The following is a 21,387-nucleotide window of genomic DNA, read 5'->3' as shown; positions in this document are numbered from 1 at the left end:
TTACATAGCCTGACAGGTATCAAATTAATGAGGTTCCACTGTATTGTGTATTGGTGCAGGCACTGTACGGGTGCGCGATTCCCAGCAGCTGGACTATGAGGAGCGGCCTGAGCTGGAGCTACCTCTGCGGGCACGTGCTGAGACACCTTCGGGGGTTGTGCTTCACGGCTATGCTAGGCTCCTGGTGCAGCTGCTAGACGAGAATGACAACTCACCTCGCTTCTCTCAAGAGCGCTATGTGGCCTCTGTCTGGGAGGGTCGCTCTCGTGGAACGTTTGTGGCTCAGGTGAGTCGCCTTCGATGCACTGCAGGAACCCTCCACAGGCAGGCAGAGCTGCTCCACTTGTCTGTGGAAATTTCCAGAGCTTTGTATCTTCGAGAGTGTGCAACTGCCTCACAGAAAAATCAGTTGCGAACCTTCTAACCTGGGGACTTTTGACCAAACTTTGCCTCTTCAGTCCACATCGACATTAGTAGTGAAATTAGTCTCACAAGTCTTTTCTTAAAATGAAGGATGTCCGTGTTGGCCTCTGAGTAAAGCACTCGCCTTTCTCAACTGCTAGATTGCTTACTTTGTGGCTGCAGGTGTCGGCGTTGGATGCAGACCGGGGCAGCAGACTGGTGTACCACATAGCAGGTGGCAATGTGGACCAAGCTTTTGTGTTGGAGCCACCACTGAGCGGCCAAGTGCGCACAAACACTGTGCTGGACCGTGAAATTCGTGACACGTACTTGCTCACGCTGGTGGCTACCGACGATGGCCAGCCTCCTCGTACAGGATCGTGCACCCTTCGTATCACAGTCATCGATGCCAATGACAACCAGCCTGTCTTTCCACCGGACAGTGTTGTCAGCATCCGTGAGAGTATGTCTTTTCATCTGTGTGCTTCTTATGCTTTCTTTTTCATCATTATTCAAGGAATAGGGTTATGGAGTGTTTGGACACAAAAGCAGTGCTAGTGGCCACGCATAATGCTAAAATCTTGGCTGATCACTTTGTAGCTTAAAGGGGGACACTGAGGAGAATGCTATCAATTTTTTTGTTAGCAAAATCTGATAGTTCGGCATTTCATGGCTTTGTTGCCGCTTGTACGGGAGCGAAAGATGCATTTATTTCAAATAAATTTGGATTCGCAGTTGAAAAGTTTTTCCCGCCGCTCTGATTCAAACTCGAGAACTCTTATGACGTCACAGAGAACTCTTATGACGTCATAGGACCAAGAGATGGGAAATGTGACGTAAACGCAGACTCCGTGATTTCTGGTGGCTAGCGGTGCGGTCTAGCAGCTGCCGAAATGAAGGCTACCCCCGCCGCACGTTGAAGGCATCTATCGGGGGTCGCTACCGTCGCTTCGTTTACGTTTGCACCGGCGTCTTGCCATCGTTACGATGGATCCCGTTCCCGAACCCGACGACGTGGTTCTCGCAAAAACTCCGGCCTGCATTTCAGTGACCTCAGCCCCACAGAGCGTGCGATGCTTTTGAGGGAGCATGGTTAGGTTAGGCGACGGCGAGTCATTTCCCCCTTCCGTCGTGAGCAGCCGTTGCAAACTAAATATCATAACCCCAGTGCAGGGAGTCGCGAGGGGCCAGGACAAGGTCGGGGCGCTGCGCCCATCGGAGGCTGGCCGGGGCTTTGCGGCCAGCGGATTGTGATTCCTTGAACGGTGCGGTTGCACGGTGCAGCAGGCGGCATTGAGGTCTCCCACGGTTGCAAGGGCCAAGTTATTTATTTTTTTGCCACAAAAAACGGACGGGGGCTCAAGGGCGGTCGCGCTTAAAGTTGGCGGCTTGGAACTAAAGCCGATGCACGACGCTTCAGCGGCTTCCGCTAGATCCAACGGGTCCACTGGATCGGGCTCTTTCGCCCACTTGCATGTACCTTCAGATGTGTACTGTGAATGAATTAAATTAGCCAAAAGCTCGAAAAGAACAGCTCCGCCGAACTGCCAAAGCTATTGAATTATGTCACAACGCGCACCTCACCACGGAGCCGAATCATTCTGGCCGGGCCAGCGGCGGCTGGCGCACTTGGCGCGAAATAGAGACATGCCTCAAGTCTCCGCCAGTGCGGTCAGAGTACGCCAAAGCCGCCGAACGCGTCGGCAGTCAAGCGCAGTTGGAGTATAGAGGGTCTCGCTTTGGCCAACTTGACGTCGCCGTGCAGCGCACGCGCACGTGCGCGTTACGCTGGAGCATAAACGCGTCTTAACAGAGCCTACGCTTAACCGCTAACCAACGTATTCGGTGGCGGCATCTATGGGGGCTACTGAAGCCCCCCGCCCTTTCACTGAATAAAAAAAGAAATCCTGTGCCGATGCTCGGAATCGAACCAGGCTCCTTCAAAGGTTAACTAGCACTTGAAGCGGCACTTGTAGTTCCTCTGCTGTTCGGCGCTTGTATATCGAGGCGCGTCAAAAACAAAACTACGGGGCACGCAAAGCTCATAGACGTGAAGCGCCATAACAAATCGAAACTCTCCTGGCCGCCTGTGGCGCCGCCAAGCATCGGTTTTCTTTGCTTCCAACATTCAGGTTGTCTTTTTCCTGCCTTTCTTGTGTGATAAAAGTGCACTATTGGTTTTAAAACAAAACTTACTTCAATATTGATCTGCGCAACCTACCTTTGTCAGCCTCAGAGATTCGCGCAACCATGTATGATGGAAAATTCCTCCAAGGTGGCGTCTCTTGTCCTATGATGTCACCACGCTTGTACTTGCGAGATTGGCCTGTGGCGGCGATACCTGTATTTTGGTTCTTGCTATTTTCTACCTTACAAGCGCTTTGTTTTCACTAAGAGCGGCATTTTTGTGATCAGGAGCTGGTATTCTATCGATACAAGCCAACTTCAATTTCTCCTCAGTGTCCCTTTAACTAGTCTGGCTTGCCTTCCTTGGTGGAACACAAATTTTCTTTGCAGCTTAAATAACGGTGCTTTCAGTTACACTGTGTACTTTGTCCCCAAAATTGTGCAAATGCATGCTAATCGCGGAAATGAGAACACTGGGCATGTGGGGCAGGGGTGTGCGAATATTGAAATTTTCGAATATGAATCGAATACGAATATGAAGAAAAATTGGCTTCGAATATCAAATATCTGTTCGGTACAAAAAAAATTTCAGAAAACGATGAGCAAGCAAAAGTTGTTGCCCTTATTTTTTTCACAATGGTAGATGGTCTTTGCAACTAAAATAAGCAAAACTAGACTACCTCAGTACCATATAAAGAAACATGATGTGCACAGAAATGTATAGTGCTTGATTAGACAGCATAACAGTATCCAAACTATAATTAGGTCATGCAAAACAAAATCCATAAAATGACAAGACTGGCAGCAAAAAAATAACAGGACGACTGTTAAACCTCATTCAGAGTTCAAGGGACCGGAAGAAATGCCCGGTTCATCCGAAGGCCTCTGTTAATAAAATTGCCGCGCCTCCTCGAAAAAAAAAAAAAATGCTGCCGAAAATGTTGAAGATGCAGTAAGGCCTTATGAGGTGGCTCCATCGTGCTAACACCTGTAAGCCCGTAACGAGCCACCCCTTTTTGAGTACTGGAAGAACAACACAAATGCAAGCAAGGGGCCGGGGAACACACACTGACGTCGGAGCGGCGAGGTGGTTTTTAAAAAGGAAAAAAGAAGTAAGCCGCGCGGAGCTGGGATTGGACTGTCGGCGAATGCGCGGGCCGACATTTGAAGTTGCCGCGGCGCAGCGGTGAAGCTCAGAAAACGAAACTACGCAGCCAGGCTATTTTTTTGCCCTAGCGACAGAGGCGTTCCGATTGTTGCCACGCCTGCCGTTACGCCCGCTAAGTAGGTGTGCAAGTCACAATGCACCATGCAATAGGCGAGATTTTAACAGGATCGCTTGCCCTATTGTGACTACCCGAGGCGCCCCTTCAGGAGGCTCCCGCGATATTCCGCAAGTAGGCTTTCCCGCATAGTGTAGTTTACGAAACGGGATGGCGGAAGTCACGCTCGGAGAGTTATGAAGGCGACAGGACGCATTCTTCGGATGTGGGCATTAAATATGTAACGTATTACCGAAGGATTAAAAAAGCGCGATTTCGCGTTGCGATTGCTCGAAGCGGGCCATAGGCCATCTTGTTCGCAGCATGGGTGATGTGTGGGAAAGCCCACTTAGGGAAATTCTGACGAGGTGAAGCCTTGCGGCGTCGGGATGCGGTCGGTCCGCGTGATAAACGGCGGAGAAGGAAGGGGATAGGACCTCTGTATTATTTTCCTGGAATTTTTAACTCGAATATCGGCTAAATTGCCCAGATATTGTCGTTTCGCCATGGTCGAAATCATGAAAGTATGCACAGTATACGATCGCTGGCGAGTATTCGGGAATTTTCGTATATTGGGAAATTCGCGAATATCAATTTTCGAATATGAATACGAATCGAATATCAAACACATTCGATTCGTATTCGAAATTTCGAATATTCACACACCCCTAGATATTAGTAAATGCACTTAAACGTTGCTGGGTTCATACTTTATGGGTCATAAAATTTTATATGCCAAAGCTAAACTCTGATCTGTAAGTCACGCAGTGGTGGGGAGGTTCGTAAAATTTGGCTGCGCAGGATTTCTTAATCGGCACAAAAATCAGTGAATGGGTTTCTTAAGCATCCTGCCTCCAGTGGAACATGGCTGTCCATGAACTTGCGCTTAAAAAGCTGAATGCTGGGCCTTTGTGTGCATATATATGTTCAGTGAAATTGTACATGCCCACCTAAGTCTGTTGCGCCGGAACCTTGTTTATTCAGACGTCCCGGGGCTGGCATCGGTTGATTGGGCCAGGCTTCCAATGTGCCGAGGCATGACCTACTCGTCAAGCGATGGTCCAAATATTCTACCTCAGTCCTGAACTGCAAATGACATTGTTCCCAGTGCTTATGACATGCGTGCAAGGGAAAGCATGTTGACGATTGGCAGGCCCGTATTGATAGACAGAGAGAGATTCCAACTGCTTTGTTTCGATTTCGGAGGTTCACCGCCAGCCACATGCCATTTAGAGAGATGATTGACTTGCCCCTGATCTCTCTCTCCCTCTCTTTTTTTTTTAAAGCGCTTGGCACTCTGGCGCTAATGCGTGCTTCTTTCTCTTCTGTTCGCGTGGTTCGAGTGCACAGAAACTCGACGCTCCTTATGTGCTGTTTGCCATTGAAAGTGGTGAAGCCTCCTCACGTGCAGTGCCACATGCAAAGAAGCTCCAGCGCTACCGCGTTGCACACTGATAAAAGCCACGGAGACCCTTACAATTACAGAGCAGTAGTGCTTCCAGCACTCCTGATAGTATGAATTAAAGCTCTTGACGGAACTGCAAAAATCACCGTTGTCACGCAGTTTTCGTTTTAAAAGGAGATGACCACGGCCCATATTTTCACCAAGTAAATTTTACTTTAACGCGAATGGTTTTTGGCCATTCGATATTTGGATAGTTCGGACGTCTTCTCTAGCAGGCCTACCTTGGTTGATTTCAACAGCATAACACGTTTGTATTGGTCCATCTTTTTCTCATGGTTTGTGTCTGTCTCAGCTTGAAACTCTTGACAAGTCCACTGCACTGGTCAAGCATGGAAGCTCCAGACTGCTTATTGATTTTGCATGCTTAAGCTATCAAACTGAAGCATGCGTCAAATAAAGCCTTGCACATGCAGATGCCCGGGTGGGATCCACAGTTACCACGATCACGGCCAATGATGTGGACACACACCCTGTTCTGCGTTACTCTTTGGCCGAGCCGGGTGGTACCTTTGTCGTGGACCACTTCTCCGGCCGCCTGCTTCTGGCTGACAGACTTGACTATGAGCAGCAGCGCGAGTACCGGCTACGACTGCACGTGTCGGATACAGCACACGTAGCTGAGACTCTCGTCACTGTGCGTGTTTTGGATACCAATGACCACGCACCCCGCTTCCTGCAGCCATCCTACAATGTGAGTTGATGCCCCAGGAACACTCTGACAACTTTGCTGCTGAGGCTCTTGATGCCTCAGGAACACTTTGACAACTTTGCTGTTGAGACTGGTTGAGCCAGTGTCAGTGATAGTCGGCTATATCCACCTTTCCATGTCATATGGGATTTGTAAGTAGGGTGAGCTGAATGGGAAGAATTATGAAAGAGGATGGAACAACTCTCTTCTCTATTTTGGTCTTTGTATGTGATTGGTCTGTCATTCAAAGAGAGACCCAGGGATAGTTTCTAGCTGCAGCATGATATGTGGTAATAATTGTTGCTGATTCAAAGAAGTGTGATGTGCCTTAACTCTTTCCTTACCACAAAAAATTGACTAATTTTGAGTGTTTTGAAATAAAAATTATTCCTTCAAGAAGTGCTAAATGCACTGCACATTGTAATACATCAAACTGTAGCTTCTTGATTACACTTTTGAATGAAAATAACACCATAGCTGTGCTTGTGCAAAAATTTTCAAACATTAATTGGTTAAATATGCTGGTAGCACAAAATAATACAAGCAAAACAAAAATAAGCCGCTGCACTGAGCCAGAAATTGATTACAAAAAAATTTAAATATGCAAAATGTTTGCACATATTCTTAGGTACAATTCTTGTGATTTTCAGCTACGTACTATCGGGGACAAAAGTGGTATACTCCACGCAGCGGGAGCCAGAGCAACAGAAAACTGCATCGTAACGCCATCTAAAGCACGGAATATTGAAACAAGCCAAGCAACATGCCTGCAGATAATAAAGGGCTCCCATTGGCTGCCTCGATCCCAAATGCCGCCTCTAGATGGCGTTACGATGCAGTTTTCCATTCCTCCGGCTCCCGCTGCATGGAGTATACCACTTATGTCCTCGATAGTACATGTAATACACTGCACACTCCGTGGCCCTTCAAGTTAAGCAGTATGACTGTGTGCGACTAGAGAAAGAAGTCATGTGAGAACATGAAGTGGAAGTAGATGTGGGATGTGCTGCACATTACACTTGTTCTGAGTTCTGTTCTTGTTTATTTTATATCGGAGCTTGCAGTTCCTACTTTTTCTTTTTTTTTTTTGTTGGTAGTGAATGGGTTCTTGGGTGAAAAGGGGGCGTGGCCTTCCTTGACATCATCATAATCAAAAATGTGCTGGCGCATTTTGTAACTATTCTATTGCTACTAGTATGAAGTTCCTCATGAAATAAATTCACATAGTTTAACAGGAATAAAGTGCTGGGGAAGGGCATGAACACCATCACCAGTCTTGCCAGTCATTTGCACCTGAGCACTTCACTTTGGAGAACTGCCATTGCCAAACCTGTTTAGAAATAGGTACAGTGAAAAACTGCTTACAAATGTCAAATTATGGCTGTGGTCACATACCATTTCTTGCTTTACGTACAGGTGCTTGTTTCTGAGTCGGCTACGGTCGGGTCATCAGTGGTCACCGTGAGCGCCACTGACCTCGACTCTGGTGACAATGGTCGTATCCACTACAGCCTCAGCGGCTTCTCAGATGGCTTCTACATTGACAAGCAGTCAGGTGAGTGTGTGTTTGAAAAAGTAAAGGGACTTATGTCCAAAAATGTGGGCTAAGTAGAATACAGTCGCCTGCTGATTTTCAAACTTGGCGGGGCCCAAATAATGACTGGATAATGGTCCGACTAAAAAGAGTCTTTTAGCGAAAAAACGGTTTTTAAAATCACGAACTTCACTGTTTCCCACATTCTGTTGCAAGAATATTACACTAGAACCCTGCTGTTATGTTCCCAGGTGCTGCATTTTCATGAGCTAGTCTTTTCCCTTAGAGGCCTATACAATAAAAACCCACCTGTTTTGTTGCAACTGTGGCAGCATTCCTGCATGCTACATCGCAAATTCCACTTCGCAATGATGCTTTGCGCAAAGCACCATCGCGCAGTGGCAGGCACCTCATGCCAGCATTTTGGCAGCCGATGTTTAGCGTGCGTGGAATGGGAACGGCAGACCGACCAAAGCAGGATCTAAACTTTATTGATGATGATGACTTCTGACATGTTGCACCGGATGCCGAGTGCACTTAAAGACAGCGTGAGGATCGTTGTGGCTGTTTTTGTGCAGTTCTGTTGCCACTGTTGCGCGACAGCGAACGACTGAAGGCCCAAAAACAAAACTATGCTGCGTGGGCAGCGCAGTACGTGGTACATTTGTGTGTGTTGGTTCCAAGCCAATGACCCCTGTCAACTGTGTTTGTCTTGCTGCTTGCAGCTTAAAAATGCAATTTCTAGGTACCAATATACAGTTACAGTAATCCCTCGTTATAAAGAAGTCATCGGGATGGCGAAAAAAATTATGGCGCGGATCGAGCGTGACCAGCTTGGGAAAATCGCTGAGGAAACACTATGGTTGTGTTGACCCACCAGGTTTACTGCCTGACTCACCGCTGGCGACGCTCGGATTTTTCATGTTTTTGGCAAGTTATTGGTCGATTTGCACCACAAAAAGTGCAATGAAGCTAGGGGCAGTGTTATATTGCGATGCACGCCGATTATGGTGAGCAGCGAGCAAATTTCTCAACCGGCTTCCACAAACTTGTCTTCCTAATTTGTTTCCGTAGCTTCTCGTGTCGAGCATGGCAAAGGGCATGCGACCAGCAGTTGCTTGCAACCAGGCAGCAGCTCGACAGCACTTTTGTTCACACTTGCAAGCGAGACATGCAGGTCGCATTCTCGTCTGAAGCGAAAACTCTCGGGAATGACGTTCGCACGCTTTCATGAGTTTCGTCTGCTTTGGCCGATGTGAAACGATTAGGCTTAGCGACAACTACAACAGCCAGGGTGCAGCTCAGTTTGTTGCACGGCGTGTCCATGGTCAGTGTCGTTGCCAAAAGCTCGGCTCGCTCGCTGATTGGTTCAGCGGTTTGTGACTCGTAGTTGCAATTCTGGATAATCGAGCAACGAGTGACTGGCCTGCGACTGTTGCTTTTTGACCAATGCGGCCGTTAGCGACTGTCGCTTTTCAACAGTGCGACTGTTTGTGACTGTCGCTTTTCGACCAAAACAGTCGCACAACTTCTGCGGCTCGCAAGTGTGAATGGGCCATAATCGGAGGGACACTTCTTTTGTGTTATTTGGCATGTTTCAGTGCCAGAAATGGTCTTTAGAGCGATAAAAATTTGCTTATCGAGCGCACCCTATGGAATGCTACGGCACAAGTTTGCCCGCGATCTTTTGGCCACTTTTCGGCATTCAAGAGACCGCGGCTTTCTGGCATCGCAAAGCATCAGAAACATTTTATTTTCGTGTAGATTCTATCATGGGGGACACCAGTGATTCGACTGCAACCGAGATTAATGGCTCGAGCGCGCTGCACCATGGAATTTGGCAGCTTCCGTTCGCTCCGCTGTAAACAGCTGGGGGCACTCGGCACTCGCTTAGTACTTGTTACTAGGCAGGTCATCGATCGTAGGTTTGGTACGTTTGTGGCCTGTTCTGTGCCTGCATGGGACTAATTCGTCGGCGGTGGTGATGCCTCTGCTCGCCATTTCATTCTAAGCGGGTCAAGCTCTTTGTGTGCTTCGAGTAATGCGGCTTAAATTGCATGCGTTTGGGTCGGGACTGAAAGGAATTTCGAAAAAAGCAATATTTCGAGTAAAGCGATTTCGTTATAACAAGGGAAAACTGTATTATGTAAGTAAGGTTAAAGCGGATGCCACGAAAACGGTGCAGAACCACGCACACATGCCCAAGTTTAGCCCATGCCACATGCTCTCCCTTTATGCTGCTGCCTCTCTTCTGTGGACAGCTGCTTAGGCGGACAGTGAGCCAACAAAGGGCATTTAGGACAGTCGGTGCATGCAGATGATCGCGAGAGCCACAAAGCCTTGCCTGTTCCAGAGAAGCATGCTGCTCTTACTTAAAAATGAAATAAAATGCCAAACAATGATGGTTGCTTTTTTTACACATTCTTTCCGGCTACTACGTTTCCATGCTTTTTTCCCGTGGCCCTATGACAAACATAACGGCATGTTTCTGCTGTAGATCGTACAGTCGAAACTGGATATGTCGAGCTCAAAGGGGATTGTGAAATAGTTTGATATACCAATAATTTAATATATAAAAAATGATAATGTATAGGTGTATCTGCAGCCTAGAATTAAGAATTGTCTGCTTCCTAGCTACTGACATTCTTCTTGCAGCGACGTGCTGCCCGCCAACATGCTGAATGTGCACCGTTCACTATGTGTTGGTAGGCCTACCCTGATTCGCATCGAAGCCACAGTGAGCATTTCTTTGGAACTAGCCTCTGCCTATCATAAGATATCTAATCGTGTTACCAGCACGCTATAAATGAAATAATCACTCATTAAAGTTAAGGTACAAATGATTTCTACAGCATCGTTGACAATGCAGCAAGCAAAGCGTGCCAGGCGAGATATGGCACTAGGCTTTGTTAGTTAGGTTGGCTTCACCACATTACAGTGATGTCGTGTAGAAAATGAGCGCAAGAGAGCAAAGGCCACCTTCAAGCACACCCCACATTCACCTCGTCGCATGGTTTCAAAGTGCTAGTGCTGCCAGCAGGTGCCCAAGGCCACGCAGATAGTGTTATTAGGAGAAGTTCCGCTTGCAGGGGCGTGGTGAGCAGTTTGATGTTTCGAACGACCGGTGAAATTACAGTACTTTTTTATTGTGCAACATTCCTATACTGTTATGCAATGTTTTCAAGGGGATAATCTGTGTGTTCGATATAGCTAATAATTTGAAATATCCAGGTTCGATTCATCTGGGCTCAACTGTATTTGATCTAGAGTTGCACGAAGACTGAGAGAGGGAACGCACAGGAAAAAGCAAGTGCCTCTAACTGCAACCCTACACCCACGCATCTGCCGTTTGCCCTACACCGCTGGCGGTGCTGTCTAAGCCGCAGTGGACGCTACAGCTCGCCTATTTTCAATGCGATCGCATGCCCTGGCTCGCATGCTGTTCTTTGTAAACCACTTCGATGGCAACGAAAATCTGGCTATAACTCAAGTCTCAACGAAAACAGCCTTGTATATCCGAGTCAGTTCATCCGGTTGACACTGTTTAAATCCAAGATACCACATTCACGGTGGTGAAGGGCCGTTGGATTGTGAAAGCGATGCCCACTCGTGTCTTTATTAGGTCAAATAAATGTAACTTTCAATTAAAAAAAAAACAATTTCCACAGTATTCCTGGCACCTATTTTAGTGCGGTAGTAAGAAAAATTGAATCTTGGGATTCCACAAAGTCTGAAATATTGGTCATGAATGTGTACACATTGCTGTGAGGTGCATGACGGTTCCTGAGCAAAGTCTGAAATTTATGCAAATTCAAATTATTGGAGTCCGAAAAATCGGTCAGCGACTGTGAGGTTGCAATTCAGATAATTCCCCTGTGGTGAAAAATGTAGTGCTAGTAAAGAGCAGTAAGTGACATTGCATCAGTAGTATGTCATCAGATACCCATCTACATAACCTTAGCAATGGCTAGAAAGGAAACTTGATATAATCTCATTTCACCTGAAAGTGCAGTTTAATCTGGCAAGTATCAGTAGCATAGAACAGAAGCACATATTACTTGAAGAGTTTTGCATATGTCGTTATGCCCTGCTGGATTGTATTGTTTTTGAGAAAAATGGAGCGATGGAATGAAAAATTTTTGCGAGACAGCGCTGCTATTTCGACTAAAGCTTGCTAGCGGTAAGTACTGACAGTAGGGGTGTGCAAATATTGAAATTTTCGAATACGAATCAAATACGAATATGAAGAAAAAATGGCTTCGAATATCGAATACCTGTTCAGTACAAAAAATTTCAGAAAATGATGAGCAAGCAAACATTGTTGCCCTTATTTTTTTCAAAATAGTGTATGGTCTTTGCAACTAAAATAAACAAAACTAGAATGCCTCAGTACCATATAAAGAAACATGATTTGCACAGAAATGTATACTACTTGATTAGACAGCATAACAGTATCCAAACTATAATGAGGTCATGCAAAACAAAATCCATAAAATGACAAGACTGGCAATAAAAAAATAACATGATGACTATTAAACCTCATTCATTCAGAGTTCAAGGGACCGGAAGAAATGCCCGGTTCATCCGAAGGCCTCTGTTAATAAAATTTGCCCGCGGCCCCCTGAAAAAAAAAAAAAAAATGCTGCCGAAAATGCTGAAGATGCAGTAAGGCCTTATGAGGCGGCTCCATCGTGCTAACACCTGTAAGCCCGTGACGAGCCACCCGTTTTGGAGTGCTGGAAGAACACAAATGCAAGCAAGGGGCCGGGGAACACACACTGACGTCGGAGCGGCGAGGCGGTTTCTAAAAAAGAAAAAGAAATAACCCGCGCGGAGCTGGGATTGGACTATCGGCGAATGCGCGGGCCGACATTTGAAGTTGCCGCGGGGCAGTGGTGAAGCTCAGAAACCGAAACTACGCAGCCAGGCTATTTTTTTGCCCTAGCGACAGAGGCCTTCCTATTGTTGCCACGCCTGCCGTTACGCCCGCTAAATAGGTGTGCAAGTTACAATGCACCATGCAGTAGGCGAGATTTTAACAGGATCGCTTGCCCTATTGTGACTACTCGACGCGCCCCTTCAGGAGGCTCTCGCGGCATTCCGCAAGTAGGCTTTCCCGCATAGCTAGTTTACAAAACGGGATGGCGGAAGTCACGCTCAGAGAGTTATGAAGGCGGCAGGACGCATTCTTCAGATGTGGGCATTAGATATGTAACGTATTACTGAAGGATTAAAAAAAAAGAGCGATTTCGCGTTGCGATTACTCGAAGCGTGCTGTCGGCCATCTTGTTCGCAGCACAGGTGTTATGTGGGAAAGCCCACTTGGGGAAATTCTGACGAGGTGAAGCCTTGCGACGTCGGGATGCAGTCGATCCGCGTGATAAACGGCGGAGATTGAAGCGGATAGGACCTCTATTGTTTTCCTGGAATTTTCAACTTGATTATTGGCTAATTTGACCAGATACTGTGGTTTTGCCACGGTCGAATTTATGAAAGTATGCGTAGTATATGATCGCTGGCGAGTATTCGGGAATTTTCGAATATTCGGAAATTCACGAATATCAATTTTAGAATACGAATACAGATCGAATAACAAACATATTCGATTCGTATTCGAAATTTCGAATATTCGCACACCCCTAACTGATAGCCTTTGGCCGAGCGCTATAGCGGCTAGCTAGTGGCCGCAGATTGCAAAGAGAGGTGGTCGTGCAACTTCAGCTGTGATGCGGGTCAAAGCTTAGTTTCTACTAGTTTACAGAAGCCGAATTTGGGGTACATTACTGATGCAGGCACGGTGTACACCAACCGAAGCCTCGAGTGGGACCCAACACAGTCTGTAGTGCAGCTGCTCGTGCGGGCCACGGACAGTGGTCACCCAGCAAAGTCAAGTGTCATTCCACTCCGCATCCACCTGGCTGATATCAACCAAAGTGCGCCCAAGTTTCTGGAGACAGTCTACAGGTAAATCCTTGTTTTTTCATAACCAGCATGCTTATTTTGGGGAGGAGACTGCGATGCCAAAGATGCTTGCCTCATTAACGCTAAACAATAACAAAGCCACTCTTGCTCTGCAGTTAGTAAAATGCACAAAGATAAATGGTAACAGCTTGTGGGAGCTATGTTTTCTTTATTTTAAAAACTTTGCTTCCTCGGTTGTGCGAGCAACATTGTACAGTTCTCAATAAATTAAATTTGGTAACTCAATTAAAGTGACAAGCTGGCCTGTATCGATAGGGTGCCAAGTTTTAATCATCAAGAGACCACTCTCATAGAAAATGGAGCTTTTATAAGCTAGATAAGACTAAAAACGTAATACAGTCGCCGACCGATTTTTCAGACGTAAAGGAACTTGGAAAGTGGTCCGAATAATCAAACATTCCGAAAAATTCGTAAACTTCACAAAAATCATTTTTCTGCAAAAAACCGGCTTTAAGGATCACGAACTTCACCGCTACCCGAATTCCACTTGCAAGCGATAATAGAGTAAAAGCTTGTTAATGCAAACTTCTAGGGACAAAAAAAGACTGTTCGAATTATCCGAGAGAGAGAGAAAGAAAAAAGAAACTGAAGGATAGAAAGGCAGGGAGAAAGTTCAAATTATTGAATCACCTTGGCAAAACTAACACGAGCCGCTTGCATCACCATAAATTTATTTGGTGGAAGACTGGAAAATGGACGCCTGCTTTTAAGATAAAAACGGCGCGATAGTGACCAGTTTCCACATTCCCATCAATGCTTTATTGCATGCATTAGGCGTTAGGTGCATCTTGCTTATGTTGCGAGCTCATGAGCTGCCTCAGCACGTCTGTCGCTCCAACCATTTCGAGGGTGACGAGGACGACATACCCATCTTGGCAACATACCCATCTTCAGTTTTAACTTTTAAGGCGAAATCCTTACCAGCAAATTCTGTCAGCAACCGTCATTCTTGTTGAGGCCGAGAGATGGCCCCAAAAAGAGTGCGTCGCAACAGTTGTCGTCTAGCCACCGAAGCGGCGAGTGCGACGACGGCATGCACAACAGATACCAAGAGGAGCCATCTCACCCCCCTCCCCCCAATCGCTTCCGACACGCCATTTGCTCGTTCTGCATAACTGGCAGACTTCCATGTGGTGGCAGTTTTCTGACTTTCGTATCAAATTTATCACGACACAACCGGTTGTCATACAGTGTTCCGGGTGATGTCTTATGATTTCTCGTTGCACAGAGCATATATACATCTGCTAGTAAAGCTTGAAGCTAGCTTGCGACAGGGATTCCAACCGACTACATCAAAACTGACGATGTACATATTTACACGATTGTAAGTCGGCCTATTTTTCAAAATTTGAAAATCCGAAGTGGTGGGGTCGACTTAAAATTGAAACTATAGCATCACACCATAAATAAAGGCGAGACAAATGAGATATCAGGCATGCTACAGTGTGGTTGCATTTTTGCTGCACGGCTCCGTCGCATCGCTCTTGGTGCTGGCCTTGAGCAGCTGCTATATCAACGCGCAGAGCCAGCATCCCTGCCCTGCACGTGGCGGTCGATGGTGGCTGTTGATAAGCAGCAAACCGGCGGCAGCCCACTCCCCACATGTGGCCGTAGATTGCTGTTGCTGATAAGTGGCGGCGGCCGATAACGCATTCTCGTTCTACTCCTAATAAGCGTCGTCCAAGTTTTTTTTTGTTTACTTTCAACCGCGCACTCAGCACTCAAGGGAGCGTCGATAGTTGATCGAAGGGCCGCTTTTCCAGTCACGGCTGTGCCAGCACCGGGGAGTGTCGGCAGTCGACGGAAGAGCCGACGCCGCTCACGCGTAGTTTCTCTTTGACTCTGATACATTTGGCTACTGCCGGTTCTTTACGCCGAAGAAACAAACAACTGCATGCCGGGCCGAAAGTTTGACGTTCGCAACAGGTGATACAGGTGTGGCAGCTTCAGCGAGGCAAAATTTTCAGCTGTTCCATGCGACGTCGTAATGTGGCTGTTTGCGAAGTGCGGGATTTCGCTTCATGACGATGCTAGAATGACGAGGTGTGGGACCGCAGCAGCGATCACAACAGCAGCACTAGTGAGGACGATGGTGCAAGTGTGTACGAATAATCTAGTGACTAATACATTTTTGTTTTGGAATGTGCCCGCGGGCACGCCCGCGCGCGGCAGCCGATAGCGGCTGGCAATAAGCGAAGGCTGCAGGATAGTGCTATCGTGCTCTTTTATTAAAGGCCAAGCCTAAACGACCTCCAGTTTTCTTGTTTTTTGTTTTCCTGAAATGTAATGTGGGGGGGGGGGGGGTCAACTTACAATCGTGCAAATGCGTATGTACTGTCGCGCTCAGTATCAGCTACACTGCGCTAGTGCCTGCCCGGGGGCTCGTGCAATGTAGCTCATGAGCACGATATAGTCCATACCTTCAATTGTATGCCTGTTCCACATTTGTATCAAAATTGTGATGCAATTGTTTGTGGTACAGCGTTCTGGGGGGTGTCATATGATTTTTCATTGCACATAGCATACGGCTGCCATAGTCAAGTTGGAGGCTAGCTCGCGACAGGGATTTCAAGCTATGACATATAAGCTCACGATGAGAGATTCATGCTTTCACCTTCACAGCACACAAGCAGTCTTATGTGCCCTCCGTATTTTTGTTTTGCTATCATCGTCCTCTTATAAGTTCCCCGAGCACACCGCCGACACGACGACGCATTCCGCTGCTGCTACCACTGCAACCTCGTGGCCGCCGCCGGCGGCCTTGCGGCAGGTCTTGCCGTGCCTGCCCTCCCCTTCCCCTTGCACTCCATTCTTTCTTTATGCTGGTGAGAGCGAGAAGTATCCTCTAGTCACCAACCAGTGAAATGAAATCAGGCCTACCTCGCTCCTCGTGTTTTCCGCCGTAAGCGCACGTGTCATTTTGCACATACGTGCCTCTCAGTGAGAAGTGAGATTGTCAAGTGTGAAACATGCGACTTCACACCTTCACTGCTGACGGGTGTGCCCATGACACTGACCCTATCTGTCACTTTGGGCATCTGTAAACGCGATAAACATGGCGCGCTGCCTTTGAGCACAGGCGGCGTGTCGCATTCGGCCTCGATTTTGGACAAGATAGTGAGACCCGCGGCCTGGCAAGATAGCCAAGGCTGCGGAGATGCTCGTGCCAACTTCGCCTGTACTACCCCAGTTGGCGCAGCCTGTGGTGCACTCGTCACTGTGATAGTCGTCATACTCGTGTCTTCCTACGTGCTCTGTATATGAAAGCCAGGCGGCGCCCTTATTACATACTCGCTCCGATGCCTACTTTGGCGCGCTCACGCCCACAATACAATTTTTCTTTGGGTTTTTTTCCAGCTAGCAATGAAATTAAGTGACATTGAAAGTACGGCAAAATCTACTTGGTTATAGTGAAGCTAAAAATACATGGTGTTCCATGGACGCACAGTTATGAAAACTGGAATACTTTGTTACATGACGCAAAACCCAGGAACGGGTGCTTAACAGCTGTCGCTGTAAGACTTGGTGGCGTACTTGGATTTTTGCTGTGAAGCCTTGTCTACAAAAGACTGTTCAGTGGACCATGGTAAAAGGTGTCGTCGTCTGGGTTATGGTTATATAAATAATAATTGCAACTTTAGTGTTTCACAGAAATGTGTTACACCTTCAAGCAAGCTTTAACCTTGAATCACAAATGTAACTTTTTGTACATTTTACAGAGCCAGTGTACCAGAGGACACACTTCCAGGCTCAACACTTCTGCGGGTGTCAGCTAGTGACCTGGACGGCCGTGTTGAATACCGACTTCTGGACACAGGTGGTGGGCGGTTCGCACTTAGTCGTGGTTCCTTGGTGCTGGCACGACCATTAGAGCCACGAGCTCGATATGCACTTCGTGTTGTGGCCACGGATCGGGGCCGCCCACCACGCAACGCTACAGCACAGCTGCTTGTCAACGTTGAAGGCCGTGGGCCACCAACATTTACACAGCGCCACTATGAGGCAGTCGTCTCAGAGGCAGCGCCACTGGGCCACACACTGCTCCGCCTCGGACCTTCATCTCCGGGTCTTCGCTACACCATCAGCTCGGGAAACCGGCTTGGCTGCTTCCGGCTTGACGTTGCTGGTGACTTGGTTGTGGCCTCAGCACTGGATTATGATGCTGTTCCGGAGATGCGTCTCGTGGTGCGTGCTACAGACAGTCGCCGGGCAGCACTAGCCAGTGTACTTGTGCGTCTGCAAGATGAGAACGACAATGCACCACGGTTCCCATTGCCTGAGTATGTGGCTTCAGTAGAGGAAGGTGCGCCCGTGGGCAGTGCACTTCTTGTGGCACGAGCTGTGGATGCTGACCGGGGACCATTTGGCCGGCTTAACTACACACTCGTTGAAGGCACACAGTTGGCTGTTGTGGACACTGCCACAGGTGGCCTCACATCAGCCACTGTGTTTGACTACGAGGCACAACCTCACTTCCAGCTCACTATCCGTGCCACTGATGCTGGTGGCCGTTGGGCCACAGCCCGTGTGCACGTGCACGTGCTCAGCCGTGACGAGTTTGCACCAGTATTCGAGCAGGAAGAGTATCGGTTTGCTGTGCCTCTGGGTGCCCCAGTGGGACATTTAGTGGGACGCGTGCACGCACACGACCGGGACCGTGGCCCTGATGGCAGAGTTCTTTATCAGATCCGTGGTGGAAGTGCCCATTTCCGTGTCAATGCATCTTCTGGCACATTATCCGTGCGTACCCCGTGGCCCGGGGGAAGTGGCAACCGCCTAGAGCTGGTAGCAAGCTCAGGGCGCCGTGGCTCCCTGCTGGCCACTGCTGGAGTCAGTCTGGAGGAAGCACCAGCAACACCTGCTGCTGCATCGGCATCTCGTGGTCTTCCTGCCTGGGCTCTGGCGCTGCTGTTGCTGGCTCTGGCAGCAGTGGCTGTACTGGCTGCAGCGGTGGCACTGCTTCGTGGGCGACTGCAATCAAAGCGACCTGCTGAGCCCAGTTTGGACACATCATTTGACACGGTTGACTTAAGACGAGACCCGTTTCCAGCCTTCTACGAGCGGCCCGATGATGCGGCGGGTGCTATGCACACCTCCGAAGTTTCCGAGCAGTCCAGTGGCCGTGGCTCGGCTGAGGATGAGGATGAAGAGATTCGCATGATCAACGAAGGCTTGCGACCTCAGGGTGACAGCGGCTCCGACTTGTCCGTGCGGAACACTCATGAGTACTTAGCCAGGCTAGGCATCGACCCTGCGGCTCCCATTGACTCGTGGGCCAAGGCACCCAGTGCACCAGCAGACGATGAAGACCTGTCCAGCCTGCTGTATGCCAAGCTGGATGAACCAGCTGAGAGCCTAGGCGAACCATCTATGACCGGCTCTCTAAGCTCTATTGTGCACAGTGAGGAGGAATTGGCTGGCTCGTACAACTGGGACTACCTACTTGATTGGGGTCCCCAGTACCAGCCATTGGCACATGTTTTTGCTGAAATTGCAAGGCTGAAAGATGATGTGCGTGCTGGAGGTGCCCCACCACGTTCTCCTGTTGGGGGTGCAGTCGATGACAGCTATGCAGCTGCCTTGTCACCGTCCTTCTCACCTGCACTGTTGCCCCTTGCCTCAAGGTCACCTTCACCATTGCCCTGTTTACGTCGTACACCACCAGACTCATAAACTTCCATGTGCCATCGATGGTGTTTCCCCTAGTGAGGTATGTTTTTGTAAAAATTTGACCTTTCATTTTGAGCCATATTTTTCTGGATGCACACTGGACTTCTTGCATGGGAAACATGTAGCAGCAAGAAAGACTGAATTCATTGTGTAAAGTTATGTGCACTTTTACTGTTGCCACAACCATGTGAAAGTGTTGATGCGTGTTTGTGCGTGTCCAGTTTGTGAGAACATCTTTTTGTGTACATGCATTTCATGTTTTTTTTTTTCTGTGTGCTACAAGATGTGCACAGAAGTTTACACTTAATTTATGTGAGGTGCTAATACAAGCTCATTACCCGTGTGAGCTAACAGCGAGCGCAGGTCACCATTTGCCACTGCCGTTATTTTATCCTCTTGCAAGGTGTGTTCATGGCTTGTTTCTTAGAAACTACACCCCGTACATGAATTTCATTTCCATTAAGCTTGCAATGTTGGTAGCTATCATGACGTCATAGGGGTCATAACAGATTTAGTTTCCATTAGAACCTGTTGAAATCGTACTAGTACAACAACAGATTCGGAGTCTGCCATTTGCGTAGGTAAGGCTAACCTATGAGGCCTTCTCGAAAATTGTAATTTAAGTGCAGATTGCTCTCTAGCATGTTGAGCCTAAACGAGAAGTGCTGGAAACTTCTTTGCTGTTCATTACAGTAGTCACAACACAGCTACGGATCTAATAAAGCCGCTGTGTGATTCTAAAGCTACAGCACATTCAGGTCGCATTGTCATTAGTCATCACCTGCAAGCATTTCATTTCGTGCACTGATGACAGCATATAATTTATGCCTTTATTTGTTTCATTTCAGCATACAATCAGAAAGGAATAGACTACAGCTTACTCATTCTCTTTCAAACGGTGTTACTAATTTACATTGTTTAGACCTGTGTAGTGGCAGTGCCGCTGCCAATAGCTGCAAGTAACAAGCCAGAAACTTTTGCAGATTCCTATTGTGATCATTGTCATTGCGGTATTTTAGTGCCAACTGCCATATGAGAGCTGTGATGCAGATGGGATTTTGGCAGGGCCATTTTTACAGTGCCTTGGCATCACTCAACGTTTTGTGCCTTCATCCTCCTAGACTTATATTAAGAAGAGTGCAATTTTTTCTTCTGTACAAACTTTTGGCTGGACACTACTTTGTAAATATGTGCTTGTTATGTTGCCCCAGAGGCCGCTTGGAACTACCTCATAAGTGCGGCTTGTGTGCCCCGAGCACACCAGTACCCTTTGTGGTGCAGTAAGAAAATAAAGTTGGCTAGTTTCCTTTGGCATGTCTCTGTATGCATCTATAGCAGACGCTTGGACAAGTTGACTTGATGGGGAAAGAGCAGAGGTGCTAGGAGTACAGAATCCCGCAGCACGCTGTCTGTGTTGTTCTTCTCTTGTTCCTTGTCCTTGCTTCATCGGTGTATATGTGTGCGATGATGGTGATGATAATGATAATGATAAGTTTATGCCAAAAACACCGATAAAAGTACACTGAATTCATTTTTTGAAATTCAGTTTTAACCGAAAAGGGTCAGTATTTCTGGCATGGATGTCACAACTAGCTGACTATTCAATGCCAGTTACACTTGGTCACAGGGGAGAATGAAGAAAGTGCTGGAACCAGGAATGCAGTGAGAGAACAGTATATTTATTAATTAATTGATTATACAGTGAGAAAGAAAAAAAGGAAAAGCCAGCCAAACTTAGCTTGAGATGCCCTTGGCCCCCGTATTTAGTGCCGTGGTTGTGAGCTTTGAGACATTAATCTGTGAACTCCAATATGCCATAGCAGATCAGAGGTGCCCCTCCTATATAAGCGCTGTCGGCTAGCGCAGAGCACCATCTGCTCAGTCTTAACCCCGGCTTAGGGCTGTCACTTGGTTAAGTAGATTTTTCCACTCCACATAAGGACACTTATAACTTCGGGAACCGTAACTGGCAACCGTCAAAGCGAAACCATGAATAAGCAGCACAGAATATGTCATATTTTGGCTCCCGCACTGTTAACCCATCCGCTTCCAAAAACAGCGATTCACTGTCCTCACTTTAAATTTACTCGCCCTAAATGCGCATCAAGAGAGCATGCCACATTCTTGGCTGATAATTTTTTTATAGTGGTCTTCTCGCCACATGACACTATTTACTCACTAGTTGCGAAAGTATATTGTAGGAAAAAAAATTTTCTTACCGTTTCTTTGGAATACAACCATGATGTCGCAGGAAGAA

At 47.4% G+C, this 21,387-nt stretch overlaps 1 protein-coding gene across 2 annotated transcripts in view; it reads left to right on the top strand.

Annotated features, from left to right (window-relative positions):
• Nucleotides 1-20,443, top strand: part of ds (dachsous cadherin-related 1) — an 82,831-nt gene extending 62,388 nt beyond the window's left edge. The window contains exons 20-26 of one of the 2 annotated variants that reach the window (XM_077662267.1): nucleotides 60-286; nucleotides 586-865; nucleotides 5,670-5,947; nucleotides 7,361-7,499; nucleotides 13,271-13,442; nucleotides 17,180-19,170; nucleotides 19,979-20,110. In XM_077662267.1, coding sequence (XP_077518393.1) covers nucleotides 60-286; nucleotides 586-865; nucleotides 5,670-5,947; nucleotides 7,361-7,499; nucleotides 13,271-13,442; nucleotides 17,180-19,133 — 3,050 coding nt within the window. In that variant the 3' untranslated portion in view covers nucleotides 19,134-19,170; nucleotides 19,979-20,110. Of the gene's footprint in view, nucleotides 1-59; nucleotides 287-585; nucleotides 866-5,669; nucleotides 5,948-7,360; nucleotides 7,500-13,270; nucleotides 13,443-17,179 lie in introns of both variants that reach the window. The other variant, XM_077662266.1, reaches the window with a different exon arrangement.
• Nucleotides 20,444-21,387: the final 944 nt, after the last annotated feature.

This window comes from Amblyomma americanum, chromosome 4, assembly GCF_052857255.1.
Source record: "Amblyomma americanum isolate KBUSLIRL-KWMA chromosome 4, ASM5285725v1, whole genome shotgun sequence".
Lineage (NCBI taxonomy): Eukaryota > Metazoa > Arthropoda > Arachnida > Ixodida > Ixodidae > Amblyomma > Amblyomma americanum.
Note: the sequence above shows the minus strand (reverse complement) of the source record. Positions and strands in the feature narration are given on the sequence as shown.